Source organism: Dama dama, chromosome 4 (assembly GCF_033118175.1).
Source record: "Dama dama isolate Ldn47 chromosome 4, ASM3311817v1, whole genome shotgun sequence".
NCBI classification, from domain to species: Eukaryota; Metazoa; Chordata; class Mammalia; order Artiodactyla; family Cervidae; genus Dama; species Dama dama.
The window spans coordinates 24,921,301-24,937,950 of record NC_083684.1 but is presented as its reverse complement, the minus strand read 5'-3'; the positions used below and the strand labels follow the sequence as shown (position 1 = coordinate 24,937,950).

At 53.5% G+C, this 16,650-nt stretch overlaps 1 protein-coding gene across 2 annotated transcripts in view; it reads right to left on the bottom strand.

Annotated features, from left to right (window-relative positions):
- Positions 1-2,822: 2,822 nt before the first annotated feature.
- NKD1 (NKD inhibitor of WNT signaling pathway 1) overlaps positions 2,823-16,650 on the bottom strand; it is an 89,449-nt gene continuing 75,621 nt past the window's right edge. For both annotated transcript variants that reach the window (XM_061138472.1, XM_061138473.1), the window contains 5 exons: positions 14,957-15,052; positions 9,332-9,479; positions 8,745-8,829; positions 7,360-7,487; positions 2,823-6,572 (listed from right to left, as the gene is read on the bottom strand). In XM_061138472.1, the coding sequence (XP_060994455.1) occupies positions 5,980-6,572; positions 7,360-7,487; positions 8,745-8,829; positions 9,332-9,479; positions 14,957-15,052 (1,050 nt within the window). In that variant the 3' untranslated portion in view covers positions 2,823-5,979. The remainder of the gene's footprint in view (positions 6,573-7,359; positions 7,488-8,744; positions 8,830-9,331; positions 9,480-14,956; positions 15,053-16,650) is intronic.

Sequence of the window (16,650 nt, the reverse complement as noted above, 5' to 3'; positions counted from 1 at the left end):
CCCTCTTGTCTCCGCCAGGCACGTGAACTGGAGGCACCACAATGCTTCTACTTTATGGAGGGAAAATGGAAGGGAGAGGAAGACCCTGGGGCAGTCAGGGGGGAGATGGGGAGTCTAGGCAGGCCTCTGCCATTTCCTCCACCTCTGAGGTCACCTTCTGCTACTAGGAGATGGACCTCACTCCCATCCCCTCTTCTCACACTAAAGCAAGGTGGGGGTGCACAAAGCCCTTGGCAGGGACATACATTAATCAGAATCATTCAAGGGCATGAGCCCCACGGGAGAGGGGTGAGGTTCAAAAGTCTGCTGCTTTGCAAGAAGGTGACAGGGCCAAGTATAAGATCAGAGTCCCAAACAAGGGACATGACGGTAAGAAGTGATAAAGCTTCAGTGGTTGGAGAAGGGTGCCCTTATACAGCATTTGGGAGTCAATACCCAGCTTTTGAAACAATATAATGCAATAATGGAATACTTGCTTGTGTGTGTTAGTCGCTCAGTCGTGTCTGACTCTTTGTGACCCCAAGGACTGTAGCCTGCCAGGATCCTCCGTCGATAGAATTCTCTAGGCAAGAACACTGGAGTGGGTTGCCATTCCCTTCTCCAGGGGATCTTCCCGACCCAGGGATCGAACCCAGGTCTCCTGCACGGCAAGCAGATTCCTTACTGTCTGAGCTTGCTGGTAAGCTAACACATAGCTTTTAGGAGTCAATAAAGCGTTTGTCTGAACTACCTGTATTGGTTCTGCAAAACACAGCCATGTACACATGGGGAGAAGGGGTGATATTGGGGCTGGTCCCATACCTGGGGGAGCAAAGGCAGGAGCTGGGAGGGTGGGTACTGGGGCTGGATTGGACAAGGGGCAAGGCCGCCTTGGGGTCCTTGGGGCCTGCAGTCCCTAGTATGTGCTGGTGAATTCCTGTCTTCTGTGAGGAGGTGAGGGCGGTGAGGGTGGGGTGCCACAGCCCGCTGGCACGGAGCACAGCTTCAGGGGTCCCCTTTCATTCCCAAGAGTGCTGACAGGCCTCACAGAAGCCGGTTATTAGTGAAGGAAGCCTTCCCCTCCTCCTGCGACCTCCAAGGTTGTCTTCCCTCTGGCCCTGTAATGATTTGACATCTGAACACTGAGGAAAAGGTGGGATGGGAACGGGGGTGGGGGAGAGTCAAAGCAACTGCTCCTGGCTGTTTCCTTTGCCAGAAAGTGTAATTGGCACTGCTGGGTGTGAAGTGCAGGGCCCCTCCAGCCCCCGTCCACCCCCTCCCCCCCACACACGCTGGGCTCCCCCACCCCCCGTGCTTCCTGGGTGACTAGAGCCTCAGCTCAGTTGGCTGCCTGAGCCAGACATCCCTGCTGTCAGGGGCAGATCAGCAGAATCGGGCATGCTAGCGACTGAGCGCCCGGTGCTTTGCGCATGTGTATGGGCGGCGGCAGACCCTTAAGTCAGGTCTCTAGATCCCAGGGAAGGTCCGGGGCTCAAAGCTCAGGGCCTGGGGAGCTAGAGCAACTCCTCTGCAGTGGGTGTCAGATTTGCCCGCAGGACAAAACTCACCCCCACCAGCCTGTGGGAGAACACTCACAACCTCCCCAAGAAGCATGGTTGACAGCGCGTTCATCCTTTCATTCCTTCCTTCCCGTCTCTCCTTCCCTCTCTTTCCTCCCTCTCTCTTCTTCCTTTAGCTGCCCATGACTGGGTACCACTTCTTTTAGAGCTCATTCAGTCGATCAGCCTTGAATCGCACAGGCTCTTGAACTCAGCGGATCCACACTGGTGCTCCAGGTGCCAGTGCTCCAGCTGGTGGGCACCAGAAAAGCCAGGAACAGGATGTGGCATGGCCTAGGATGAGACCCACATGTCTGCAGGAGGGGAAAGGCAAGCCTTGACGGGGATGACAGCGCCTCAGAGCAGGAGAAGTTTTGAGCAGCTGTTAGGGAGGAGGGGGCAGAACTCTGTGATGGACGTGGGGAGCTCTCCAAATACACTACGTCAGGGAGGAAAAGGCCCTAAGTATGAATACTATGCTACTCCTTGGGTAAAAATAAAAGGGTGTGGTGGGAAGAGGATTAAGTGGTAACTGCAGTGTTTTCTTTCTTGAAAATAGATCTGAATAAATATTGCAAAATGTCAGCATTTGTAAAATCTGGGTAGTGAGCCTCACAGTTACTGTTACACAGTTTTCTGTTTCAAAGTTTGTTAGAAATATTTTTTAAAATAGCAAGATGGGAGGGTAGGGGAGAGATGAATAAGCAGAGCATGGAGCATTTAAAGGGTAGTGAAAATACTCTGTACGATATTATAGTGATGGAAACACATCATTATGTGTGTGCACGCGTGCTAAGTTGCTTCAGTAGTGTCCAACTCTGTGCGACCCCTTTGGACTGTAGCCCATCAGGCTCCTCTGTCCATGGGATTCTCTAGGCAGGAAACTGGAATGGTTGCCATGCACTCCTCCAGGGGATCTTCCTGACCCAGGAATCAAACCTGCATCTCTTAGTCTCTGGCATTGGCAGGCAAGTTCTTTACCACTAGTGCCACCTGGGAAGCTCACACATCATTATACATTTGTTCAAACCCATTGAATGCACAACACCAAGAGTGAGCCCCAACATAAACTGTGGATTATGATGTGTCAATATATGTTCATCTGTAGTTAAAAAAAAACAAGTACCATCTGTTGAGTGATGTTGACAATGGGGAAGGTGATACATGAAGCAGAGACAGGGTATATAGGACGTCTCAGAACTTTCCTCTCAATTCTGTTGTAAATCTAAAACGGCTCTGAAAAAATAGTCTTTAAAAAAAAAACAGAATTTAAATGGGGAGATATCTCATTTAAATGTATTTATTTTTATAAAAACTGTCAGTGACACTTTCATAGTGTTCCTGTGGGCCAGGAGCTGTTTTAAATCGATGAATTCTCACAATAAATCTGTGGGGTAGGTCTCTTATGATTTCCCCTTCATAAATGGGAAGCTGAGGCTTGAGAAACACACATAACTACTAAGGCAGGGAGTCGGGATTTGAACCCAGGCAGCTGGGCACCAACATCTGTGCTCACACCACCAGGTCACACTCAAAAGGCACCAGGAAGCTGGGATCCGGGAAGTCAGAGGGCTGTGTGCTTCTTCATGTGCACTGTTGTGTACTGGTTGAATATTCTACATGTGCACATTACTGTTGTGTTTTTTTTGAAGTTAGGTAAATTCCAGGTACCAAGAAATAATAGAACCCTGACAGGTGTGGGGCTGGGGGAGACGGCACGGACCTCCTCTCAGAGGCTGAGGAGACACTCTAAGCGCACCAGGCCACAGAGAGCCTCCCTGCGTGGACCCAGCGCCTGGCTCGTTTCCATGGCTGCAGCAATTCTGGGCCTGGGGTGTGATCCGCTCCGTCTGCTCAGTATCCCTCTTCTTCCTTCTTCTGGCACAGACCCCGCCCCCCTCCACAGGTTAGACATATGACTCCAGGTGGGCCACAGTGATTGGTCCAGGGGTGGGTACCGGATCCAAACCCAGCCAATCAGAATCCCTCCCTGGGATTCCTAGTGGAAAATCTTTTTCCATCGGGTTGTGCCGCCCAGAGTGCCAAGAGCACCCACCCTGTGGCAAAGCATGTCAGTAGAAGTATACATCCAGAAAGGGAGCAAGAAGAACCAGGGAGTCTCAGCTGCATTCACATCCAGTCATCTCAAAGCCAGCTCCCTCCCTGCCTTCCCTGGTTTGGTTACATTCCTATCAGTTTGAGTTGGTTCCTGCCTGACAGCAGCCCACAGCCCCAGACACGAGAAACCCAGATCCACTGGTTAAGGGGTCCTGAGAAAGACTAGAATCCCGCCTCTGCCACTTGCTGTGTGTTCTCCAGAGAGTTACTCAACCTCTCTGAGCCTGCTGTGCTCCCTGAGCTTCTCCTGGCCGCCTCAAAACTCACGGTTGTCTCAAGGATTAACTATACTAATCCAGTTCCAGGTATGCCAGTAAGTAATGAAATCAGTACGGTGACAACAACTCCGCACACTATCTTCAACAATTACTCCCTACCAACACCAGTAAACCAACACCAGAGGCTCTGGAAAGGGGGGTCTCTGCTGGAGTAGAAAGGCAGGCAGCTGGAGCCACTTTTTCCTCCTGTGTCCCTCCAGATTCACCCTCCACTCTGCTCTTTCCTGGAAGAATGCCCATGTGACCCCCATCAGTAACTCCCTCGCTCTCTCTGGTTCCTGATGGCTTCCACCGAGAAGGCCTCAGCAGGACACAGGAGGACAGGAGAGAAAGGTCCAGAAGTCATTTCCCTGGAGGGTTCCCACAGGCTGGCTGCATCCTTCCAGAAAAAGCCATGGCTCCTTCAGGTGCCCCCACCCCTCTGTCTGCTGACGATGACCCCACCCCCACCCCCAGGCCCTCCACTCCAGGGGTTGGAGTGGCATCCAGAGTGCGAGCATAGGGTCTTTTACTCTTTGAAGAGGCTTTCCCACACTATGTAGACATTCCCTTTATCAAGCTCACGTGCTCATGATCGGTCGCTTCAGTCATGTCTGACTCTTTGCGATCCCATGGACTGTAGCCTGCCAGAATCCTCTGTCCATGGGATTCTCCAGGCAAGAATACTGGAGTGGGTTGCCATGCCCTCCTTCAGATTAAACTCACTCCATTATCCAATTAAAATGTGTGTGTCACCGGTTTTCACAGGGTCCCTCACTAGTTGACAGGGGTCCTTTTCCTGGCCTCCCCGGGTCGCGATCAAAATTCTTTTCTACAGAGGACACTGCTCCAGGGTCCCAGCTCTGGCCACTGTTCCCATTTCCCTCCACACTTCCATAATCCCACAGTCCTCTCCAAAACCTATCAGATCCTAAACCTTGAGACAGGACCCCCTGATGAGAGGCAAGTGGCCTTTAATGAACAGCAGCCTCAAAGGGAGGCAGACACAGGGTCACTTCTGGACTTTGGATGTGTCTTGAGAAGCAAAGCACCAATTTCTGCACACCAGAAAAGGTACCTGAGAGTGTATATTTATAGAAAGATACATAGAAATGGACAGATGGCATCTATCTACAGATACAGGAAGCTCTGTTAGAGAATCACGTAAGTATGTATATATTTGCCAATGGCAAGACATGGTTTCCACATCTTCATTCACAACCAACAACACACAATTGCCTGATCTTGGAAAACCACACTTGTTTATGTGGTTAGTTCCCTCTCCAGAGGTTTCCAAAGTGAGAAGGCTGGTTTCAGGGCCAGTCTTTAAATATGTGTGTGTATCTTTCTAAAGAAGAGAGGAGGAGGAGAGAAAAGGGAGAAATGTATTTTCATGTTGCACAAGGCAGGAAAGATGGGGCTGGTTTGGGGCAGGGGGCGTGATCCCACTGGAAAGGTGTGAAAGGTTAACTCCAGAAAGGACAGCTAAGGTGTCTAGGTTGGGACATCAAAACACAACAGCCGGGAAGGTCGCGCAGTCCGCTGAAATCCCTTGTAGCACATTACAATCAGTTAAGGGCAAAATAAAATCAGAATCATACTAAGAGGTAGCAGCTGTTTATCTTCTCGGAGATTTCGAGGGTCTCTGGAAGCCCGGCCAGGTAAGGGTGTTCTGGAGTGGGGCAGGATTCTGGCCAAGGGCTCCGGGGGTGGGGGTGGGGCTGGGGGTGTGGGGTGGGGGAAGGGAAGGGTGTGGGATGGCCCCGCGTGGACACTGGCAACTCCGGAGCCCCAGGAAGCCTCTGCCACTGCAGGCCACTTCCAAACCCACAGTCACTTCTTGGGTAAGTTATGCAGTCCCCACAACATATAAATAAAAGTTTAGTTCTGTGTTTCCATATATCTTCTACATGGAGGCTAGCTGAATATTAGTGGAGTAACAATAATTATTAATAAACAATAATCGTCATAATAACAATAATTAATAGAATAATAATGCCTTGGGGGCCTGGGGGAGGGGGTCCTTCATATGGTGGGGGCGGGGCGGGGGGCGGGGCTCTATGTCTCTATGTCTGGTAGAAGTGATGGTAATGGTGATGGTGTTCGTGGTGGTGGTGATGTTCGTGTCTCTGGACCGCCTGGCCGGCCTGGCTCTCGTACACCACCACGGCGGGCAGCTCCCTCAGGTGGTCCCGCCCCACGACGGTGCCACCCACGGCCAGCGGCGCCTGCAGGCCCCGGCACCCTTGCTGGCTCTCCTTGGCGCGGTTCTTGTGCTTCCGGTGCCCGAGGGGCGCCAGGGTGGGGAGGAGGGCCGGGCTGGCGGCCAGGTGGGCCGAGGGGGCCACCGCAGGGACCGCGGGTCCCCCGGGGGGCTTGCTGCGCGCCCCTCTGGCCACGTGGCCCACACCCACGCTCTTGCCCTGGGCCTTGGGGGACCTCACAAAGTGCTTGCTCCCGTCCTGGGTGCCTCCCCGGAGCCGCTGCTGGACCTCCGAGGCCTTGGCGAAGGGGGCGTCAAGAAAGTGGAAGGAGCCGGGGTCCGCGCCCGGGGGCTTGCGGTGTGGGACGTGGATGGCTTCCGGCTCATGGGAGCGAGATCGAGTAGGGTTGGAGGCGCGAGGGGGCAGTTCTGACTTCTGGGCCACTGACGGGGAGCCTAGGAGTCAACGCAACAGACGTTTAGTGAGCACCTACTGTGTGCTGGTGTTGCAGGGTGCCCCAGAAATCACCCGCACCCCCAGCTCTCCCAGATGGAGACAGGCAGCTGTTCCTTATCAGAGCTCCCCCTCCCCACCCACTGCCGGCTCCTCCCTGTCTTGGAGAGTTTTCTAGGATGGATCTTTGCCATCTGCTTAGTGGGGAAAAAACTGTTTCTTTGTTGGGTCTTTAAAAATAATTAATTCTCCTTCTGAGAGTTTGAAAGGAGAGGAGACAGAGACACTCTTAACTGTCTAAGGCCACCGGGGCACGAAGAAAATCTATGAGCATGTTCCTTCGCTTACAGAGGTAACGCAGAGAGGAATTAAACACAGGAGGAGGGGGAGAAGGGCGCTGAGGGGAGTGAAATTAAGTGGGCTGCGTCTTCATTTATCATAGCAAGAGCCAAGATGTCAAGGGCTCATAAAGACAGAGCGGTGTTTTGCTTAACCAGGCGCGGGGTCCTCACTGCAGGAGAGGCGAACTGGGTGGGGGTGGGTCAGCGTGCAGCACTGAACTGCTGCTTTCACTGAATTAGAAACCCTTGAATAATATTTGATTTTGTTCAACTTCCTACATCTTTCAAAAGTTTTCAAGATCTTCTCCTCGAAGAAGACTCGAATCACTCTAGTAAAAGCTCCGCCTCCCCCCAGCCCAGGGGGCCAGTGAACACCTCCGCCCCGCCCACCTGCCCGCCCGGCCACGCCCTCCCCTGGCCACCCGCTCCAGTAAAGGCGCTCCCTTACCAGGCCCAAACTGGGACGTGTAGTTTTCTATCCCGGCGAGATCTAAGTAGTGGTTTCTCCTCTCAATGTTCTCATCCACGCAATGGTGGTGGCAGCCGGACTGCTCCAGATGGCTGTCACCCTGGAACCTTTCGGGGAAGGCAAGCGAGAGGGTGGGCCCTGGCCTCACAGTGGGAGAGTCCCACACAGCTCCTGGGCATTTCGCTCTGGGTCTTGGGAGCGAGGGAGGGAGTGACCACTTCAGTACTCTGGCCCTGCTTTTCCTCCCCGGCCTGGCCTCCCTGGGCCAAAGCAAAGGAGAGAGTAACTGATCAAAAAGATGGTCCAGAGCCAGGCTTCAAACCGTGTGTCCCCAATGTCTGCCTGGCTCCCCAGGGGGTGGGGAGAACAGAAGCCCCCTAGCCATTGGAGCTGAGGTCAGCAAACTCCATCACCTGCCCAAAATCCAGCATGGGCCTTCCCAGTGTGTATGTCTAAGGTGTGTGTGTGGGGGGGGGGGGGGGTGACGTTTTCCCCACTGCAGGATTCTGGGCTCCCTGCCCCTCCCCTTCAAGGGTCTCTGTGATCTGTCCATGCTAGCTTGCCTCCTCCCTGCTCCCCTTAGGACAGCCCCCCACATCTGTAGCCAGCCTGGGCACCCCTGATTCCTAGCCCTCTCCTCACACCATGCTGTGTCCCTGCGTGGACCCCACCTTCTCTCTTCCCCCTGTGCTACTATTTCTCAAATCCCAGTCATTTCCTTTCCACATACACAGGAGTACTGATGCATCTTCATGCCTCCCATGTTACTGTTACATTATATTACTGTTTAACTCAGCACTTTTCTTTACTCAGTCTCTCTCTTTTATCCCTCCCTCCCTTTACTTCCTTTCTTGCAGTTAAAGAAAAACAACAGGTGAAAGCTAATTGCAGTCTTACAATCCTTTATCCACATTTCTGAAATCCAAAACGCCTGAAAACAAAGATTTTCCATAACTCATTGGGCAGCCAAGCTTGCTCTAAACAGATGTGAAGGTAGCTATAGTCTTTATCTCACTTAGCATGAATATTTATACATGTCCCTGCAGAAATACTTCTGTGCTAAATCCTGGGTTGCTGCTCAGACCTCAAGCAGAAATACAATGGGAGCACCTTTCTAAAACTCAACAAATGCCAAATTCCAAAACTAATTTGGCCCACAGTATTTTGGATGAAGCAACACAGACCTACATTTAGGTATTTTGGAAAACTGAGCTTGATTTGTGAACGTATCCTCTTAAGTCACACATGCGCTCCCCCTGCCCCCACTTCCTGCCCCAGGAGGATGCAGACTGCAGCCTCCTGCTTGAAATCCCTTAGAAGCTGGTACAACGATGGTGCTCAACCCATGCTTGGGACCACCTTACCTGAGGAGGGCCCGCTGCTTCTTCTCCCAGCTTCGCAGCTCCTCGGCAGGCTTGGTCTCAGCTCTGGGCCTGGCACTCTGCAGATCTGAGTCCCACCCGAAAAACAGATGGGTGAGCAGCTCGCTCCTGCACCCACCCACCTCCCGGCCCTTCCCAGGCTGCCTAGCACACAGTCCTTAAAACTGGTCCACGGCAGTGTCACAATAGCTCTGTGGGGAGGGTTCGCTGAGCCAGGACTAGAGGGGTCTTGCAGCTTTGTGCCCGGCTTAACTCCTCCCCCAGACTCACCTCCTCCCAGACTCCTTAGCCACCTTCGAGGCTCCGCACACTCGCCCACTCTCCCCATACCCAGGCCCACCTCCAGCGCTTTGCTCACCCAGGGCCTTCCACCTCTAGAACTCCTTCCCTATCCAAACCCTGGTCCTTCAAGGACCTGCTCAAACCCCACTTGTCCGCAGAGCAGCTCACAGGAAAAGCCCTAGGCTCCCCACCCCCCAACCCCCACCCTCCTCCCACGTGGGCTCTGATCCTCCCTGAGAGCTGGGAGTGAACCGACCCAGTGGCTAGCATGGCCCGTCAGCCCTCACCGGGGTGATTGAGGACGATGCTCTTCTTGCTCTGGCTCCCATCAGGGGCCACCGTGAGCTTGACCCGCAGCGTCTTGCTCGACGTTGGGGAGTGGTTGACGGAGGAATCGACCACCTCGTAGATGGTGTGCAGCAGGCTGGTGATGTCCTGGATAGGGAGGGAAGCAGAGACCCACGTGCATTTAAAACAGAGGACTCGGAGGGGTGGTGGAGTCTGAAAGGCGGAAACCTCCCCGGTTCCCCCAAAGCCCAGCCTCAGGCAAACACTAGGATGTCAGAGGTTCACTGGGACCAGAAGCAAGACTGAGGGAGAGGGCGGGTGAATGACCTGAACTCACAGGAAGGGCGGTGGGCAGCGGGGCTCAGTGGCATCTGGGCCCACAGAGGCACTGAATGGAAGCCACTTCAGAAAGCTCATGCCTCGCGGGTGCAGAGTTGCCCCAGGAATTCTACATCCCCCAGACTTCCGGGATGTCCTGCCAATGCTAAGCCATCTCCCAGGCACCAGGGAAAGCTCTTCCGCTGGGCACTATTTAACAGGTAAACTTAGAGGAGGGGCTCAGATACTGTGGGTGTGAGCATCAGCAGCATCTGCTTCCTGTCTGATGAGCACCTTCTCAATGAAAAATAGAAAAGTGGATGCGTCCCTTTTGTGAGAACTTGACCAAAACTCCTCTTCTCTCTAGACCTCAGTTACCCCCTCAACCAGAACAGGGCTATCCAATCCTTTGGGTTGGGGGATGGAGGTGGGACCAGGTCCCCCTCTGTAGGTCCCACCTGCCACATCTGCCTAAGGTCCTTGGTCTGAGGGGAGGCTTCATGCTTTAAGTGATGTTGGAAACCTCTAGAAAAGGTATTTGCCCTGTATAGGCCAGGCTCACAGACTCTTCTGCCCAGAGACTCTTCATGAATACAGATGGACTCAGCCCTCTGTTGCCCCCTCACCTATAAGCCTTTAGGCAGAGGTTACACCAAGTGCTGCGTGGCTCTGCAGTAGGTGGATAGATGACCAGAGGTGGTGGGATCAGCTGGGCACTGTCCCCACCCACAGGAGGTGGCAACCACCCAACTCAGCTGCTTGTAAGGTGACAATGCTAGCTGAGGGTCATTCCAGAGAAGCCAGAAATCCAGAATCTCCTGTTACGTTTTCACAGTCTTTGATACTGGCAACTAATTTTTTTTTTCAACTCAGTTTCCCTCTGCCCCCAGCCCCTGGCAACCCCCATTTTATTTCTGTCTCTATGAATTTGACTACTCTAGATACCTCATACACATGGACTCATGGAGTATTTGTCTTTTTGTGATTGGCTTCTTTCACTAAGCATAATGTCCTCATCCACATTATAGCATGGGTCAGAATTTCCTTCCTTTTTAAGGCTGAATAATATTCTATTGTATGGATATGTCACATTTTGTCTATCCATTCATTCATCAATGGACACGGGAGTTTGTGCCCACCTTTTGGCTATTGTGAATAATGCTGCCACGAACATGGATATGTGCAAGTATCTCTTAGAGAATTTGCTTTCACGTCTTTGGGGTATATACCCAAAAGTGCAATTTCTGGGTTATATGGTGATTCTATGTTTAATTCTTTTGAGAAAACTCCATACTATTTTCCATAGTGCTGAACCAATTTACAATCCCACCAATAGCGCACAGGGGTCCCTCTTCTCCACATTCTCACCAACACTTGTTATTTTTTGTCCTTTTGATAACAGCCATTCTGACTGTGAGGTAATATCTCATTGTGGTTTTGACTTGTATTTCCCTCATGATTAGTGATGTTGAATATCTTTTCATACACTTATCAGCTATTTGTATATCTTATTTAGAGAAATGTCTAGTTAGTCTCTGCCCATTTTTTAATTAAGTTACTTGTTGTTGCATTGTAGGAGGTCTTTATATATTCTGGATATTAATTCCTTCTCGGACACTTGATTTGCCGATATTTCCCCCTATTCTGTAGGTTGCCTTTCATTCTGCTGATTGTGTCCTTTGATGCACAGAAGTGTTTAGTTTTGATGTGATCCAATTCATCTATTTTTGCTTTTCTTACTTGTGCTGGGCTAGAACACCTGGGGGCTAGATTGGGGTTGTTGGGGACTGCCAGTTTGAGAGCTGGGCTCCAGCCTCTCACTTGCTGGCTCACTGGGGATCCCAGCAATTCTAGCAAGGCCCACAGAGGACCCCCTGTTTCTTCTCCTCTTTCCCTTGAGCTGCTCTGCACCACCACAATTGCCCACTCTCTCTCATCATCTAAGGAAGCCCATGAAGGTGGCATCATTATCTCTATTTTACAGATGAGGAAAGTGACGTCCATCAACAGCATTGCCTAAAGCATCACATACCAGGCCTGGGGCCCTGGGATGCCAACCCGAGGGTCCCAGATGATTCAAGGTGCAGAACAAGTGTGCTTTGGCAGTCCCAGCTGGAAAATCAGCCCTGCTGATTACACAGAGTCCAGCACAGAAAAGTAGGTGCCTGTGACTACTGTATAAATGAACACCTGAAGGATGAACAGGTACTTTCTTCTGAGTTGGGAAGCTGGCCCAGATGCCAGCTGGAGACTGTGGTTGCAGTGAGGTGGGAGCCTGAATGCCCCAGCGCACAGGGATGTGCATGCTGATGGCCAGAGAGCGTGGAGGGGAGCGGTATTTATAGCCAGATTTGAGGAGTGGCTTTGGGGCTAAAAATAGATCAGGGGAAACACCAGGCTGGGTCCTCCCTGGACTGGGAGCCAACCTTCTTGTTGCTTGGCAGGAGACAGACACCAGTGAAGGCCCTCCCTGCGACTGAGCTGGGGCACCCTCCTTAGAAATCTTCACCTCCTTGCTATTCCTCATGTTCGCAGGGGGTGAGGGAAAGCAGAATGAAAAATGAGAAAGCAGTGTCTGCCTGCAAGGTTTCGTGAGGCCTCCGAGGTGGGGGGGCAAACCCTTTTATGGTGAGGTCCTGAGACTCCCTCAGTCTCTTCTGAGCCAGAAAGGAAGCGGGTGGCTACCAGGGGCCACCACACGTGTTAGGAGAGGGGAGAGGCCACTACACCCCTGAGAAGCCCAGTCTGGCCTCCCCTTGAATCGCCACCTCCATGCAGTTCTGTTTACCCAGGCTTCAAGCCTGGGATGCGTTCTCCTATAAAGATAATAACTCCATTCCCAAACAGCCTGGCCCGGGGCAGGCTAGAGGCGCAGAGGGAGGAACAGGGGCTTCCCAATCTGAAAAAACAATGACCCCACACAGACAGCATGACAGCTGGAGGGCACTTGGTGTGGGTGGGGGGAGGGTGTGGTATCACCTAAATCATCCCCCATCTCCCCAGGGTCCCAAACCGGGAATGGTCTCTGCTGCTTCCCAAATACTCAGGTCTCTCTGGTGGCTTAGCCTGCTCAGAATCCATTCCCTCCTCCTAACAACAGACCCTTGATTTTATTTTGTGATCCAAATCCATTCCATTTTTCATTCTATGGGACTCACGTGTCAACCTTCCCTTGACTCCAGAATGAGCACATGGACTCAGAATCAGCCATTAAAAGCATCACAAACTTATGGCCAAAATGGTTCTGGACCAGTCATGTCACTCAAGCAAAGCCGGTCACATTCAGTTGTGGAGCTCCACGTGACATTCTGAACTTGGGAGAGCTGCAAACGGGATGGGGTATAGACTGAAACTATCAGTCATTATCTTGCCAAAGGGAGAGACCATTGATAATGAAGGAACAGAGGAGAGAACCGTGAAGAACAGCTAGTCTTGAAGTCACTGAGCCTCTGGATCCAGCCATGCCTGAAGTCAGTGCCCATGGACTGAATTTTCAGTTACATGAGCCAGTATGGGCCTCTCTCTCTCTCTCCATCTTTTTTTTTTTTTTTTTAAACTTACAGTAGTTTGTGCTGGGATTCTGTCACTGACACCCAAAGAATCCTGAATGATTGAAATTCACTGACAGCTTCTTCCTCCAATCTGTTCTAACATCCCCTAAACCACAGCCTGAGGAAGAGGTGGCCTTTTTTCACCTGGGTCTCTCCTCTGGCAGCTTTTCCTACGCTATCTACAGAGAAGGAAATACAGAGCCCTGAACCGGGACAGGGAGATAAGATAGCAAAGTTTCGATTCTCCCCGGCAGCACCCTGAGGCCCTCACGTGCTGGGCGAGAGGCGAGAGTGGAGCCCGCCAGGCTCCTCTCAGGCCTCTGCGGATCTGTTACAGGCCACACACCTGGGCCTCCTGGGGAGGGAGTGGATGTCAGAGAGAGACAGGACTGAAAAGGCAACAAGCAGGCAGAAAGGAGGGCACCAAGGCCCAAGCAAAAGAGAGGCAGCAATCATCAGTAGTAACTCAGACGAGATCACGCACCAGCCTAAACAAGCCCTTCCCTGGCTTCCCTTAACACCTGAATCGAAGTCAGGTTGCCAGCTGTGGCCTCCGAGGCCCCACACGATATGTCCTGCTGGCTCCTGGCTGCGGCCCTGTCTTTCCAGATGAGCAGCCATCACACCAGTCTCCTCTGGGTCCTTAAACTCCCCGATGCTCTCATTCTCCCCAGCCCGGGGCTCTCCCCCAGCTTGGCGTCTGCAGGGCTCAGCGCCCATGTCACCTCCTCCAGGAGGCTTCTCTGGTCCCTCCAGCCCATCTCAGTCATGTGCATGTGCTACGTCGCTTCAGTTTTATCCAGCTCTTTGCAGCCCTATGCACTGTAGCCCGCCAGGCTCCTCTGTCCATGGGAGTCTCCAGGCAAGAATACTGGGGTGGGTTGCCATGCCCTCCTCCAGGGGATCTTCCCGACTCAAGGATCGAACCCATGTCTCTTATGTCTCCTGCTTTGGCAGGCGGGTTCTTTACCACTAGCGCCCCCTGGGAAGCCCTTCTCAGTCACACCCCTCCATTTATTTCTGTCACTGAACAAATCACAGCTTACGATGATCCTACGATCGTTCAGGCTCTGCTTCTCTCAGCGGGCTGTGAGAGCTACATGGCTAGGAATTGCATCTGTGCTGTTTCCCCACAGCGCACCCAATGCATAGGAGAGGCCTGCCATAGGTGCGCCATGCACAGACCCAGGTATAGAGGAAGGGTGAGAGGGGCCCAGGGAGGAAAGAGATGTGGGAGAGGTTTCAGGGGAGAGAGAGATACAGGCCTGCAGCGAGGTGGGGGGTGAGGTGGGGGTGGACAGGCTTGTAACAGAGCCACTGGCAGCACCCTGGGGGCTGGGCTGCTCATTCCTGCATCAGTGGAGAGAGGCACTGGGTGCCCAGCCCACCCCAGCTCCTGGGCAGACTGGCAGACATGGGAAGTGGCCTGGGGCGATCTCGGAGCTCCGGGACCAGAGAGAGGAGGCAGGACAGGACTCTGCTGGGGACCGGGTCCCCCTCCAGGGAGGTCTGGGGCCCTGCACCTGCCTCTTGCCCCTCCCCAGCCCGAATGCTGCTCGTGCCAGAGCCGCCTGGCGGCCCTTCCTCTCTGTCACCTCTTCCTTCTCACCGGTTTCCATGAAGCTCCCAGGGGCCTCACTCCTGCCCTCCCCACCTGCCCTGAGGAGAAGGGGAAGAGGCAACGGGGGTGGGCACATGATGAAGAGTCCTGCGCCGGGGGTGTGGCCAGGCGGGAGGCCAGGCAGGTACACTCACCTCTCGGGTGACCTTGCCGTTGTTGTCAAAGTCATACAGGGTGAAGGTCCACTCCTGCCGGCTGTCCTCCTCCACAGACACGTCACACTGCAACTCCTGAATGTGAACACACAACAGGCATGCGTGGCCGGTCACCCGGAGGCTGGGTCACGGGGCCGCCGGTCTCCCCGCTGCCCTCCCCAGACCCTGTGTGAAGGAGACTGTGATGACCAAGACATGCCAGGCCTGGGAGAGAGGCCAAGCCGGGCCGGGGAGCTTGGGCCTGGGGAGAGGGGCCTGTCGGGTACCAGACACTCTCGGGTCTTCAAAGGCTGAGGAAACACAAAGCAGGGCTCTGGGAGGAGGCGTGTGGCCTCAGGAAGAATGAACTTGGAGCCGGGGGTGGAAGCTACTGGAAGACACATGGGTAACTTAGCCATGGGCTAACCTGGAAGGCAGGACGGGAGGAGTGTTAAGAGCCGAAGGCTCAGCCCCAGGTGCCAGTCTGGGCCTGGCCCTCTGCAGTGGCATGACCTTGGACATGGCCTTTCTCTTCTCGGTACCTCAGTTTCCCCTCATACAGACTACGGAAGATGATGATGTAGACCTCAGAAGGTTGTTGGGAGCATAACTGCCCCGGCCCATGTCCCCTGCGCCCCCTCCATGTTCCCCTGTAATTGTGGTGGGCCGCTCCCCACCTCCCACCTCAAGTGTCCCGCTTCCCTGTCTGAGGAGTCAGGGACTGAAGATTCCCCGAGAACCGGAACAAGGAAGGGGACAAACTGGGGGACACATCTGAGCACTTTTAGCGTGGCTCTCTGGGGAGCCCCAGCGGACAGAGCCCCGCTGCCCGAGACCTGCTCATTAACCAACCCCCGCCACCCCCAGTGACGGGCACCCCTCCTTCCCTGCTCCCTGGAATCACCTCCCAAGTCCTGTCTCAGGGTCTGCTTGGAGAGAATGGGGAACAAGTACATAAGCCGCTTGGCTCAGAGAAAAGCTCAATTAACGGCGGTAGCGGCTATTGTCTTTGCTGGAATGACTAATACAGCAATGATGTCATCACCGGGGCTCCCACAACCCGAGGTGTCCAACCGCAGGGACCGAGAGCAGGGAATCGGGGAGCTCCATCACCGGCCGCCCACACGCAGGGGCTGGCTGAACACCAGACAGAGAGGTCCAGAGAGGACAGCCGTTTGGGGAAAGAGAATCCACAGACAGCCTTTTAGATCCACAAGTCCTACGAAAACAAGCGAAGACACCCCCATACCATCCAGTTCCATGTCTTGCCTTGGCCCACGTTTCCTTCTTCAGGAGGACAGACTCAGCGCCCCCAGAGAGGGGCAGTGCCTGGCCTCCCAAGGCTGGCGGGAGTGAGCCCCAGCACGGCGGGCCCTGCCCCAGGCTGCTGCAGCTCACAGCCAGCTCCCTCTAGCAATTCTCGGGCGGCCCACGCTGAGTTCAAAGTCGGCCTTCCCTCAGTTGTGACACGCCTGTCTGATTCCTGCCAAGTGCCCACTCTGCTCTCCAGCACTGCGTCCTGCAGCACTTGCCCGGCACACAAGCGTGTACAAGAGTGTGTGCCTGTGGGCACACGTGCACACACATGTACATATGAGCACACACTCACACATACATATGTATCCAATACATACATCTGCAATACACATTCATACACAGATGCACACCTGATACCCTCTCCCAGCCCCTCCACT